This window comes from Perognathus longimembris, chromosome 2 (genome assembly GCF_023159225.1).
Source record: "Perognathus longimembris pacificus isolate PPM17 chromosome 2, ASM2315922v1, whole genome shotgun sequence".
Lineage (NCBI taxonomy): Eukaryota > Metazoa > Chordata > Mammalia > Rodentia > Heteromyidae > Perognathus > Perognathus longimembris.
The window spans coordinates 29,216,194-29,230,173 of NC_063162.1; the positions used below are offsets into that span (position 1 = coordinate 29,216,194).

At 43.2% G+C, this 13,980-nt stretch overlaps 1 protein-coding gene across 1 annotated transcript; it reads left to right on the forward strand.

Annotated features, from left to right (window-relative positions):
- Positions 1-9,071: 9,071 nt before the first annotated feature.
- On the forward strand, positions 9,072-10,380 carry Fgfbp3 (fibroblast growth factor binding protein 3). The gene is made up of 2 exons (XM_048338713.1): positions 9,072-9,154; positions 9,508-10,380. Exon 2 carries the CDS (start codon positions 9,574-9,576, stop codon positions 10,372-10,374), a length of 801 nt encoding a protein of 266 aa, XP_048194670.1. The 5' UTR covers positions 9,072-9,154; positions 9,508-9,573; the 3' UTR covers positions 10,375-10,380.
- Positions 10,381-13,980: the final 3,600 nt, after the last annotated feature.

The following is a 13,980-nucleotide window of genomic DNA, read 5'->3' on the forward strand; positions in this document are numbered from 1 at the left end:
CAACCTTTTATTTCAGAACCATAAACAACTCATGAACCTGTGCATATGTGCTTGTTCTAAGGATTAAATGAATAGACACATGATACACTTAGGAAATTCTAAGTGCTGAGGAAATATTAACTATTTTACTAACAGAAGAGTGGTGTCACAAATCAATACTTTAGGGGTGGGAATGTGGCTAAGTGGTAGAGTGCTTGCCTACCATGCATGAAGCCCTAGGTTTGATACTTCAGCACTATATAAACAGAAAAAGCCAGAAGTGGTGCTGTTCCTCAAGCACAGAAAGGTTCAGGGACAATGCCCAGGTCCTGAGTTCAAGCCCCAGGACTGGCAAAAAAAAAGTAGCAAATTAATACTTTAGCTGGCACCAGCTGCTCATGCCTGCAGTTCTAGTTATTGAAGAAGCTGAGATCTGAGGATTTCAGCTTAAAGCCAGTCTGGGCATGAGACTGGGCAAGAGTCCATGAGATTCTTATCTCTAATTAACCAGCACAATCCAGAAGTGTAAGTATGGATCAAGCAATAGAATGTCAATTTCAAGTGGAAAACCCAGGCAAGAACACAAGGCCCTGTGTTCAACCCCAGTACACACACACACACACACACACACACACACACACATACACACGACTTGAATATGTTTCAAAGAACCTACATGGTTGGCCAAAGAGGCTCAACATCATTAATCATCAAACAAATGCAAATTAAAGCCACAATTACTATATATGCGCCAAATGGCTACCATATTAACAACAGCACAAAAGCCAGACATGGTGTTCCACATTTACAATTTCCATACTCAAAAGGCTGAAGCAGTAGAATTATGAGTTTGAACCTGCACTATAAAAACAATTGAGAGGAAAAAAAGGGTTTGGGAAACCCCAAACATTGGCCAGGATATGGAGAAAGTAGAATACTTCCACATTGTTGATATGAGTATAATATGATGCAGCCACTATGAAAAATAGTCTTAAGATGTACAGTCCCAAAAAAAAAAAGCTAGAAAGCTGGGTGTTGTGGCACAGGCCTGTACCCTAGCACTTGGAAGATAGAGGCAGGATGACCACAAATTTGAGGCCAACCTAGCTGTAGAGCAAAATGCTGTTTAAAATAATAACTAAGAAGCCCTTGGTTCTATTTATCAATACTACATAAACAGAAATACTGGAAGTACTGCTGCAGCTCAAGTGGTAGACTGATAGCCTTGAACAAAAGAAGCTCAGGGACAGTGCCCAGGCCCTGAGTTCTAGCTCCAGGATGGGAAAAAAACAACTGGTTAAAATGGCAACTTTTATGGGTTTACTGTAGTTCACATATATAAACAGAACATTGAAACAATTAAAATTAAACTTTAGAAATAAAAATTCAACATACAGATATGAATAGAGTATAAAGAGAACAACCAGAAAAATAATTTTTTGTTGTCTAATCCAGAGTACTGATGAAGATCATTCAATGGAGAATATAAAACTGTTGAACCAGTTCTATTCTGGTCAGCATGTTAGTTATGAACGTGGTTGCATACCTGAGAAGAAATTACTAAATACATCTTCTCTTAGGCTAAACAAGACTTGGTGTATAATTTAGAAGAGATAAAGCACATACGTGAACACAGAACTAAACTTTTCTTTAAAGTACATCCATTATGATATCCATAGCTTCAGAAAGAATTCAATTTTTAGTGTTTTCTTTTTTACCCGTTTAAAAAAAACAACAATCAAATCAAGGCGCGTGTTGGCGTGGACACCACAGGGTATGAAGAGAAAACAGCAGCAATCATTTTTTATGCTGAAATAAGACTCATTTTATTTTTATTTTCCTGCTGGTCCTTGGGCTTGAACTCAGGGCCTGGGCACTGTCCTGAGACTCTTTGTGCTCAAGGATAGCACTTTCCCACTTGAGTCACAGTACCACCTCCAGATTTTTCTGAGTAGTTAATTGGAGATAAAAGTTGCATGGACTTTCTTCCCTGAGCTGACTTCCAATCGAGATCCTCAGATCTCAGCCTCCTGAGTAGCTAGGATTACAGGAATGAGCCACCAGTGCCTGGCTACAATTTTAATCCTCTGTATACCTTTTGTTCCTCCTCAAAGATGGCAGAAGATTCTTAAAAATTTGTTGTCTAAGGTAAAATTGCAACTTTTTGTAATAAGGTTTCCTTATCCTTATCTTCCTATTGATAGTTCTGTTTCCAGATGCTGTGAGAGAAGTAAGGAAATATCCCACAACTCATGCCTTTGAGAAGAGCACAACCAATAGACCTAGTGCCTGAATGTTCACCAATGAAACTTTTTAGGTCCCAAAGAAATCTTTATATCTCTGGCATTTTCATTACTTCTTTTGGCCAGTGTTAAGATATTTTGTTACACTTATTACTCAGCTGGAAAAAAAGAACTACTGAACAAAGGAGTGTTTGAAACTCGAACAGAAAATACTTAATGAGGTTGTCAAAAAGTTCATGGAGGGCTGGGAATATGGCCTAGTGGTAGAGTGCTTGCCTCCTATACATGAAGCCCTGGGTTGGATTCCTCAGCACCACATAATCAGAAAAAGCCAGAAGTGGCCCTGTGGCTCAAGTGGTAGAGTGCTAGCCTTGAGCAAAAAGAAGCCATGGACAGTGCTCAGGCCCTGAGTTCAAGCCCCAGGACTGGCAAAAACAACAACAACAACAGAAACAAAAAACATGGAAGAGAATGAAAAATTAAAATGGGTTAATTGTTTTGGTAACTGTGTAAATGTGATTGGTATCAATTCTAGCATTGGGAAGACTGAGGCAGTCAGAACCACAAGTTCAAGGCCAGCTTGGATGACATAGTGAGTTTCAGTATCCTTGCCATAGTTGTTTGTTTGTTTGTTTTAAGTATCTTTCCTGTCTGGTGCTGGTGGCTCATTCCTATAATCCTAGATACTCAAGAGGTTGAGGACAGTTCAGAGCCAACCCAGACAGGAAATTCCATGAGACTCATATCTCCAATTAATCACACACACACACACACACACACACACACACACACACACACACCAGATGTGGAGCTGTGGCTCAAATAGTAGAGCACTAGCCTTGAGTACAAAACCTCAGGGACAGCACCCAGGCCTTTATTTCAAGCCCCAGGACCAGCACACAAAAAATAATCTTTCCTTTCATGGTATGCCATAGTACACCTGTGTTCCTTTACTTTTTCCTTTGAGAACAATGCTCCTGACAGCAAAGCATGAAGAATATCTCATAAGTCAAACTTTAGATCATAAACTTTTCATGGTAATTAGGGAATAATACCACAAGATGTCACTCTTTAGCTGAAAATTGATTCCAGTTCCATCCAGTATGTGATAAAATTCTGTACAGAATAAAAGCCTGTGACTACTTACTGGTGTTTTGCCCATACAAATAAAGGTGTTTTTTTGTTTTGTTTTTATTTTTGTTGTTGTTGTTTGTTCTGGGAAGGACAGGGTTGCATTTACTGCTCATTATGAAACTCTTGTTGGTGCATTATTTTCATAGTTGCAAATTGATTTTCATTTCAAATTTAGTAAGTGTTGATAAGATATATCTAACTCTGAAAGTAGCATAGTAAAACTCAGAATTCCATGTGTAATGATCACTGACCACTGAAGGTCAAATGGCCTTGTGACACTGTCATTAAATGATGCGCAATCTGGGAGACTTAATACATATATACTTAATATATGCCACAATATAGTTAAATATATTCTTCTAATTCTAAAGTATTTGTTTGTTTGGGGTTTTTGTTTGTTTGTTTGTTTGGTCAGTCATGGGGCTTGAACTCAGGGCCCAGGTGCTGTCCCTGAGCTTTTGTGCTCAAGATTAGTGCTCTACCAGTTTGAGCCACAACTCCACTTCTGATTTTCTGGTGATTAATTGGAGCTAAGAGTCTCACACACTTTCCTGCCCAGGCTGGCTTTGAACTGCAATCCTCAGACCTCAGACTCCTTAGTAGCTAGGATTACAGGTGTGACCTACCAGCACCTAGCTAGTATTTAGGTTCTTATAGTAGTATACAAATTATAACTGTTCAAAAGTGCAATAAATACCATGAGAGGTCAGTAACAGAAAATACTTTCTGGGCTGGGAATATGGCCTAGTGGCAAGAGTGCTTGCCTCCTACACATCAAGCTCTCGGTTCGATTCCCCAGCACCACATATATGGAAAACGGCCAGAAGGGGCGCTGTGGCTCAGGTGGCAGAGTGCTAGTCTTGAGCTGGAAGAAGCCAGGGACAGTGCTCAGGCCCTGAGTCCAAGGCCCAGGACTGGTCAAAAAAAGAAAAAAAAAGAAAAAAGAAAATACTTTCTTAGAAACAGATTGTATAAAATAATAAGAGATGTAAATTTATTTTCCACTGTTGGGATGGAACCTAGTGTCTTGCATTTGCTAGGCAAAAGTTCTACCACTAGGATACACCTTCTTCCCTTAAATTAAACAAAAAAGCACATATATTTCTAAGACAAAATGGAATGTCATAAAACATCAAAAATCTGGGCTCATGCTTGTAATCCTAGCTACTCAGGTGGCTGAGATTTGAGTATCATGGTTTGAAGCCAGCCAGGAAAGTTCATGAGACTCTTATCCCCAATTAACTACCAGAAAACCAGAAGTGGCACTGTGACTCAAATGGTAGAACACTAGACTTAAGGCTCAGAAACAGCACCCAGGCCCTGAGTTCAAGCCTCATGAGTGACAAAAAAAATCCCAGTGAAGTTCTTTACCAAGATAGACAAAATAATTCAAAAATATGAAACAACAAAAGAGTTAAAGCAATTCTGGTGGGGGCGGGGGGGAGGCAACACTGGTGATATCATGATCCCAGACCTCATGCTCCAGTACAGAGCTATAATAATAATAATATAATATAATATAATAACAATAATAATAGTAATAAACAGTTTGGTATTAGAACAAAAAAAAAAACCAATAAACCTGAAGATCAATGGAACAGACTAGAAAGCCCCAAAATAAAGCCATAAACTTTCAATTCTCTGATATTTGATAGGGGAGTCAAAGATATACAGTGGAAAAAAGTCTCTTCAATAACTTGTGTTGCGGGGGGCGGATACTAGAGACCAGGTCTGTGAAACAAAAAACTTCTTGTCAAATGGTATTTCCACAGGCGTGGGTCAGCGACCTTACATTATGTAACTAAAACCAAACAACTACTAAACATAAAAAGGTCGAAAATAGATCTCTCAGTGGATCATAATAGCTCAACAGCTATGTATGTATGATCATATAAGACAAGGCTAAGCAAACTCTATTGTTGATGTTATATTTAAAGTTCTAGGTGAATTTCCTTTGGCGTATGCCACGTAGCTACTGTATATTTTTTTGGTACACTGGGTATTGTATATATGCCTACCTGATCTAGGGAAGGGAAAGAAAACGAGGGTGTAAGATATCACAAGAAATGTACTCACTGCCCTATTATGTAACTGTACCCCTTTTGCACAACACCTTGTCAACAAAATTTAATTAATAAATAATAAAAAATAATAATTTGTGTTGGGAAAACAGCATTTATATGCAGAAAACTAAAAGTGGGTCCCTATTTGTCCCTATGCATTAATATCAACTCAGAGTGGATCAAAGACCTCAACATCAGACCTGAAACTTTGAAATTACTGCAAGATGGAGGAGGAGAAACACTAGGTCTCATGTAGGCACAGATAGAAACTTTTTGAAATGTCCTAGGGGCACAGAGACAGGAGAGAGCCTTGAAAAATGGGATTGCATCAAAATAAAAAAAAAGTTCCTAAGGAGACCATCAACACAGAGGACAGAGGCAGCCACCACAGTGGCCTGGATACAACTAACAGAGCTTTCTCCCTGAATTGGGGAATGTAATTCCTATCTCATGTAGGAGATGGAAGGTACTGTACCTCAATGTCCTGGAGACTGAACTCCTTCTGATCTGTGAAGTTTGCGGCCCCGGAACTGAGCTCCATGAGCATCTTGGCAATCTCGGGTTTTATGGCCGAGGTCAGCCGGCTGGCTGCCTCCATGACGTGTTCCTGTACGTCCTGGAGCTGCACGGCTGCCTTGGAGTAGGGGGAGTTCCTGAACACGGTGCTGACGAGATCTAAAACAAAAAAAGTTCCTGCACAGCTAAGGACATAGTTAAACATAGACTTGCACAGCTAAGGACATAGTTAAACATAGACTAAACAAGAAAGAGAGCCAGCAGACTAGAGAAGATCTTTACCAGCAATACACCCCACAAAGGCCTAATATCCAAAACACACAAGGAGCTCAAGAAATTAACCCTACCAAAGAATAAAGCAATCATTAAATAGGCAAAGGAGCTAAGGAAAGCCTTCTCCGAAGAAAAGGTAACTTGAACGGTAAATAAACATACGTAGATCAAAACAATTTTGAGATTCCATCTCACTCCAGTTAGAATGGCCAACATCATGAATTAAACATCAACAAATTCCAACGTGTATATGTATACATATGTACACATGTATATGTACATGTATGTATGTGTGTATGTATATGTACATATGTATACATGTATATATTACATATGTATATAAACCGTGTGGTTTACACTAGTGATTGTTGTTTGTTTCATTCTATCTAAGGATTAAAACAATTCTTTTGTTTAACTTTTATTTTTGGATAATTTACATATGTAAACAAAACAAAACAAAGTTGGGAAAAGGAGCCCTATTGCACTGTTGGTGGGAATGTAAAATAGTACAAGCACTTTGGGCAGTAGTCTGGAGGCTCCTCAAAAAACTAAACTTAGACCTTTCCTACAACCTCGCCATACCACGCTTGGGCATGTACCCAGAACATCACAAGCCAGGAGACTATAAAGACACTTGTACATTGCTGCACTATTTACTATTCACTTGCACATCGCTGCGCTATTCACAATAGCCAAGTTATGGAAATAGCCCAGATGCCCTACAATAACTGAGTGGCTCAAGAAGAAAAAGTGGTACTTACACACAATGGAATTTTTTTTTTTTTTTTTTTTTTTTTTTTTTGCCAGTCCTGGGGCTTGGACTCAGGGCCTGAGCACTGTCCCTGGCTTCCTTTTTGCTCAAGGCTAGCACTCTGCCACTTGAGCCACAGTGCCCCTTCTGGCTGTTTTCTGTATATGTGGTGCTGGGGAATTGAACCCAGGGCTTCATATATAGGAGGTGAGCACTCTTGCCACTAGGCTATATCCCCAGCCCCAACACACAATGGAATTTTACACAGGCATTAGAAAGAATCTTTTTTAATAATTTAATAAAATTATATAATAATAAATTTAATAATACATTTGCAGGGAAGTGGATGGACTTAGAACAAATTGTGTTAAGTGAGGTAAGCCAACCTCAGAGAGACAAACCATGCATCCCGCACCTTTTCTCTCATAGGTGGAAACTAGATCTAAAATACACTGGGATGTGATAAATATACAGGACTGTAGGCATTCACACACAGGGAGACTAAAGGAGAACACTCTTAGGGGAAGAACTCAAAGGCACAATGCCTCTGTGCCTCTGAATATTTTAAAAGAACCTTCATCAAAATGAATTCCAGGAATTGGGCTGGGAATATGGCCTAGTGGTAAAGTGCTCATCTCCTATACATGAAGCCCTGGGTTCAATTCCTCAGCACCACATATATAGAAAAAGCCGGAAGTGACGCTGTGGCTCAAGTGGCATAGTGCTAGCCTTGAGCAAAAAAAGAAGCCAGGGACAGTGCTCAGGCCCTGAGTTCAAGCCTCAGGACTGGCAAAAAAACAAAACCAAACAAAATGAATTCCAGGAATTGGAAACAATATTTTTCTTTTCTTTTTTCTTTCTTTCTTCCTGCTACTGTTGGTGAAGATGGCATTGTTTGTTGCTTTGGGGCTTTTGTTTGTTTCTTTTGTGGGGTCTTGTTTGTTTAATCTGTCTTGGGGGCAAGGGGAGCACAGAAATGGAGGGACAAAATGCAACTGTGGTAGTTACTAGACACTATGCCAAAAATGAACCATACAACTTGTGGACTGGAGGAGGAAACTGGGAAAGAGCAAAGAAAGTGATGACCCTGTGTGAAATGATAATCCCTCTATACATCACTTTAATAAAAACGATTATAATTACAAAGAAAACATCAAGGTTTAAGTGATAGTGTAATAATCTCAGCATTTAACAGACTATGGCAGAAGGACTTCAAGTCTAAAAATAGCCTGGACTACACAGTGAGATATAATTATCATTATCATCAAATTGTCCTTGCTCATAGCTCATTCTCTACCACTTGAGCCATAACTCCAGTCTGACATTTTGCTGACTAATTGGAGGAGTCTCACAGACTTCTCTGCCTAGGCTGGATTTGAGCCTTTTCCCTTCAAGTCTCAGCCTCCTGAGTAGCTAGTATTACAGGAATAAGTCACCAATGCCCAGCAATCATAACTCTCAAATGTTACACCATTTGAATTATTATTACCTTTCAAGTATAATGCAAAAAATTTCCTTTCCTTTTCTTACTGTGGTACTGGGGTTTCAACTCAGGGCCTTGATCGTGGTAGGCAAGTCTACACAAGTATTATACCACACACTAATTCACACTGATCCTGAGTCTAAACCTAGTATATATGTGTGTATATATGTATGTGTATGTATATATGTACACATGCATACACGTGTATATGTATACATATGTACACATGTATATGTACATGTATGTATATGTGTATGTATATGTACATATGTATACATGTATATATCACATATGTATATAAACCGTGTGGTTTACACTAGTGATTGTTTGTTTCATTCTATCTAAGGATTAAAACAATTCTTTTGTTTAACTTTTATTTTTGGATAATTTACATATGTAAAAGTAAAGAAAGATTTGTTAAAACTGCAAGATTATTTTAAACAGTGGAAAAAATACAAGATGTGTATTTCATGTTGCAGACAGGACTTCTCTCTCCGTGTGTGTGTGTGTGTGTGTGTGTGTATGTGTGTGTGTGTGTCCTCACGGTGGGAAGTGCTGTGTGAGAGGAGTTTGGGAGGGGCATAATAGGGGTGGAGCTTTCTGTCCCATTGAAAACCCGTTCATTCACTGGGAAGCAGCTAAAACAGACCAATCGCTTCTTCAAGCTTTCCCGCTACGCTAATCAAAGTTCTGCCACCTCTCCCAGAACTCTGTAAGTCCGCAGTGCAGTGAACGTGCACGCTTCCGAAAATTAATCGGAGATGATTTTGTAGACTTTTTATTGGAAAGGGGGGGGGGGTGGGATGTGGAGGGGCTGAAAGTGGTAATGATCAAACATCCTAGTGCACGGGGAAAGGAATCTCAAAAGCCCAAGTGATTCTTAAAACGGCAAACGGGAAAGCTCTTTAGAAAGGCCCCTCTTAGGCTGCCGCAGCCCGTGCGGGGAGTGGGTTTGTAGAAAGGTCTGGGGAGGAAGGGAGTTCGCAGGCTCCTGGCCCGGGACGAAGGGCTTGGGGGGCCGGGGCGGGGGCCGGCGGATAGCAATCTCTGTGCCACCATCCGCAGATCCGGGGATGCTCCTCGCCCGGCGTGGCCTGCAGTGAAAGCACCCAGGGAATCCCAGAAGCGTGGATGCACACCCCGCGGACCATGAGTCCCCCGAGGGCGCGAGCGTGGCTCTCGGTGCTGCTGCTACTGGCGGCTGGCTGCCTCTTCGCGGAGGCCCGGAGGGACAAGGGGGCGGCTGGTAGCCCGGTGCAATCGGTCTCCAGCCCGGGGCCGGGCGGTTCCTCGGGTCGTTTCGTGAGCCCGGAGCAACACGCGTGCAGCTGGCAACTCCGGCTGCCGGGCCCCGGAGCCAAAGCCAGCAGCGAGCTGGCTCTGCGCTGCCTGGGTCCGGACGGGGCGCGCCAGCAATGCGCCTTCCGCGGGGAGCCCGAGCGCTGCGCCGCCTACGGAGCCCGCCGCCCGCACTACTGGAAGCAGGTGCTGGGAGCGCTGCGCAGGAGGGCGCGGCCTTGTCACGATCCCACGCCCCTCCACGCCCGCGTGTGCGCCGGAAAGAAGGGCCAGGGCGCAGAGCTGCGCCTGGTCACCCTCACCACCCCGCCCGCTGGCCCCACCACCGCTGTCCCGCGCCTCCCCGGGGAGACCAGGTTCAAGGCCAGGATCCGGGGGCGACCCCGGCAGCCCGCTCCCGGCCCGGATGCTCCAGCCTCGCCTTCCCCGAGCGTGCCACCCCGAGAAAATCCTTCCGAGAGGAAGATCAAAGCGGGCAAGAGGAAGATGGCCTCGGATCCCGGGCGGGAGCGACCCATGGCCACCGGGCCCGACCCCGATGGGCTGGAGGAGAACGCTGAGCTCACCCAGACCTACTGCGCCGAGAAGTGGCACTCGCTCTGCAACTTTTTCGTCAATTTTTGGAACGGTTGAGGCTGCGGTCTGGAGGGGGGGGGGGTCTGGAGGGGGCTGGAGTAGCCAGGAGTGGGGACGCCGGGCATCTTAGAACCCACGCGGACCATGATAGCAAGGGGACAGGAGTACAGATGCTAGGATGGGGCGAGGGGAGGGCAGGGAGGGGGGCAGGGTCACACTGTAGGTGAGGTCTGGAGAATAAGACAAAGCAGTTAAAAATACTGAAGGGCCTCCATTCTGATTAGGAGTGGCAACAGAAATAGGATGGCACAGCCCTATGTAGACTCTGGAGAGAGATGAGTATAAAGAAAGACTGAGAAAAATCGTGAGCTATAGAGAACCTGAGCTAGGCTCAATGTCTTCTCACCTATTCAATTGACAAAATGACAAGCTTGTTTTGGGTTTGTTTGGTTTTTTCCTTTTCCAAAACGGTATGAACTTAGGCCAACTTGGTGTCACAGGAAACTTCTGTGGAGCTAGAAGCCTGGTATATCAAAAGAGAACTCTAAGAAAAATATTCATATAATTGATACATTTTATGGAATGATATCTTTTTTTTTTTTTTTTTTGCCGGTACTGGAGCTTGAACTCGGGGCCTGGGCTCTGTCCCTGAACCTCTCTGTGCTCAAGGCTAGCGCTGTCTAGCACGTGGGCCACAGCTCCACGTCTGGCTTTTTCTGTGTAGTTTATTGGAGATAAAGAGTCTCATGGACTTTCCTGCTGGGGCTGGCTTTGAACCATGACCCTCAGATCTCAGCCTCCTGAGTAGCTAGGATTACAGGCATGAGCCACCCAGCACCCAGCAATATCTACTATTTCCAACTTTCTAAAGTTAGAAATGAATTGTAAAAGTTCAGTGCCTTGTAAGTCTTTTTTAAAAAAGTAAACGACTTCTTTATAATTGATCCTTCTTCAAAAGCAGCTAAATATAAATATGTATCTCAGTCATTTTGATTGCTATGTCTTATGTGCGTAACTGCTGATTTCATTTTTAATGTGATTGACTTTGTACTTGCTAAGTGCTCAATAAAAACTGCACAGCTAGATTTAAAGAACTGGAAAGGCAATGGAAATTGTCCCCTGTCTTTGATCTACTTCCAAGTCCATTTTTTTTTTGTCTGTCTGTCATGGGGCTTAAACTCAGGGCCTTGGTGCTCTCCTGGAGCTCTTTATGCTCAAGTCTAGTGCTCTACCACTTTGAGCTACAGCACCACTTTCAGTTTTCTGGTGGTTAGTTGGAGATGAAAGTCTCACCTACTTTCCTGTACAAGCTGGCTTTGAACTGCAATCCTCAGAACTCTGCCTCCTGAGTAGTGAGGATTACAGGTGTGAACCATCAGCATCTGGTATTCTCCCAAGTACTTCTAAGTAATGTGTTTGTATTTTGAGATAGGATCTCTCTCTGTAGTTTAAGCTGGCCTTGAACCCATACCCTCCTCCCTCCAACTCCAAAGTGCTGTGATTACAGGTGTGCACTATCCTATCCAACTTGAATCAAGTTATTTGTTGTACTGGGGATTGAACCCAGGGCTTGGAGCCAGTGCTCTGCCACTTGAGCTAAGCCCTCACTGTTGAATTAAGTTCTAAAATCCACTTTGGATTGTCAAAAGGATAAATGAGTATGAAGGGCGTTAGCTCTGTAAAGCTTTGAGAAATTTTCAGACATGTCTGTGGAGATCCCTAGCAGATGGCTTAAGGCCTCAAACACTTGCTTAGCTTTGTGTGTGTGTGTGTGTGTGTGTGTGTGTGTGTGTGTGTGTGTGTGTGTTCATGCCAGTACTGGACTTGAGTGCTATTAGCTTCTTGGCTCAAAGCTAGAGTTCTGCCATTTGAACCACAACTCTACTGGCTTTTTTGTGTGTGTGTGGTTAATTGGAGACAAGAGTCTCACAAACTTTTCTGCCTGGCTGGCTTCAAATCATGATCCTCAGCTCTCACCCTCCTGAGTAGGTAGGATTGTAGGCATGAGCTGCCAGCATCCCGCCCCTATGATGGATTCTGAGCCTGCTGCAGCTGGACATGGTCAGCTAACTACACTCCTCACCACAGATGCTCACTAAAGGAGAAGTGAGCAACTCACTCCCACGGCTTGCTATAAAAGATTAACTTTTGGCTGGTGTATTCATTGGATGTTTTCTCCCACTATCCTTAAAATGTATCACAACTAGAGCTAATAGAAGTATAGGCAGCGGAAACCAATATACAAGGGTTCAACTCTTGGTTTTACCACTAACCACTGCATAAATTTCATCTCTCTGAGCCTGGCACTTTCCCCAAAAGGTTGTTAGAGCACTAAATGTCATGCTGAAATAAAGCTCATGTGCATGCCACCACACTGTTGAGCATAAAATAAATAAATATATGGCTAGTGTTCCCATGTCTTCTTGTATACCAATGCAGGCACCCAAAAGGGACTTTCAGTCTTAAAGGGCACTTACACAAAATCAGCAACAGCTTTCCTTCTCAGCTGGCAACAGCATAAAAGCAGAAGGAAAGGATGGGTTCTTTCCCCAGCAGAAAAGGAAGAATGAAAGAGAGGGGGTGCGGGACGGTGGGAGGGAGGGGAGAGGGAGGAAGAAAGGGAGGTAAAAAGGCAGGAAGGAGGGAGGGAAGGAAAGAAAATACAAAAAGAGGCTGGGTGCTGGTGGCTCACATCTGTAATCCTAGCTACTCAGGAGGCTGAGATCTGAGGATTGAGGTTCAAAGTCACCCTGGGCAGATAAGTCCACATTACTCTTTTTGTTTTTTTTTTTTTTTGGACTCAGGGCCTGAACACTGTCCCTGGATTTTTTTTTTTTTTTGCTCAAGTCTATCTATCACTCTGCCACTTGAGCCACAGTGCCACTTCTGGCCGTTTTCTATACATGTGATGCTGGGGAATCGAACCTAGGGCTTCATGTACACGAGGCAAGCACTCTTGCCACTAGGCCATAGTCCCAGACTCCACATTACTCTTTTTTTATTTTTTTGGCCAGTCCTGGGGCTTGGACTCAGGGCCTGAGCACTGTCCCTGGCTTCTTCTTGCTCAAGGCTAGCACTCCGCCACTTGAGCCACAGCGCCACTTCTGGCCATTTTCTGTATATGTGGTGCTGGGGAATCGAACCCAGGGCCTCATGTATACGAAGCAAGCACTCTTGCTACTAGGCCATATCCCTAGCCCCCACATTACTCTTATCTCAAATTAACCAGCAAAAAAATCAGAATTAGAACTGTGGCTCAAGTGGTAGAGCCTTGAGCAAAAAAGCTGAAGGATAGCACATAAACCCAAGCGCGTGCATCCACACATGCACACACCCACATACACACACGGGAATCTGTGACCATGAGAACAGTATGCAAACCCTTGAGATGGAAACACAGGGCACTTGTGACAACTCCTTCAAAATGAAGGATTTGAGATGAGAATGTTTCTGTCCAGAAGCCCATGTGTAGTCTTAGGGGCGGGAGGACCACAGCTGACCTCCCAGTTTCACTGCCACAGCTTTCCTACTGAAGTGCCAGACTTTGAAGTCAGGCCCCATTTTACCACGTGAACCCCATTTTAGAATTGAACCCTGCGCCAATCAGATTTGTACCTGTGTCCTAATCTTGCTTGCTTGAACACCTGATTGTTGTAACCTTGT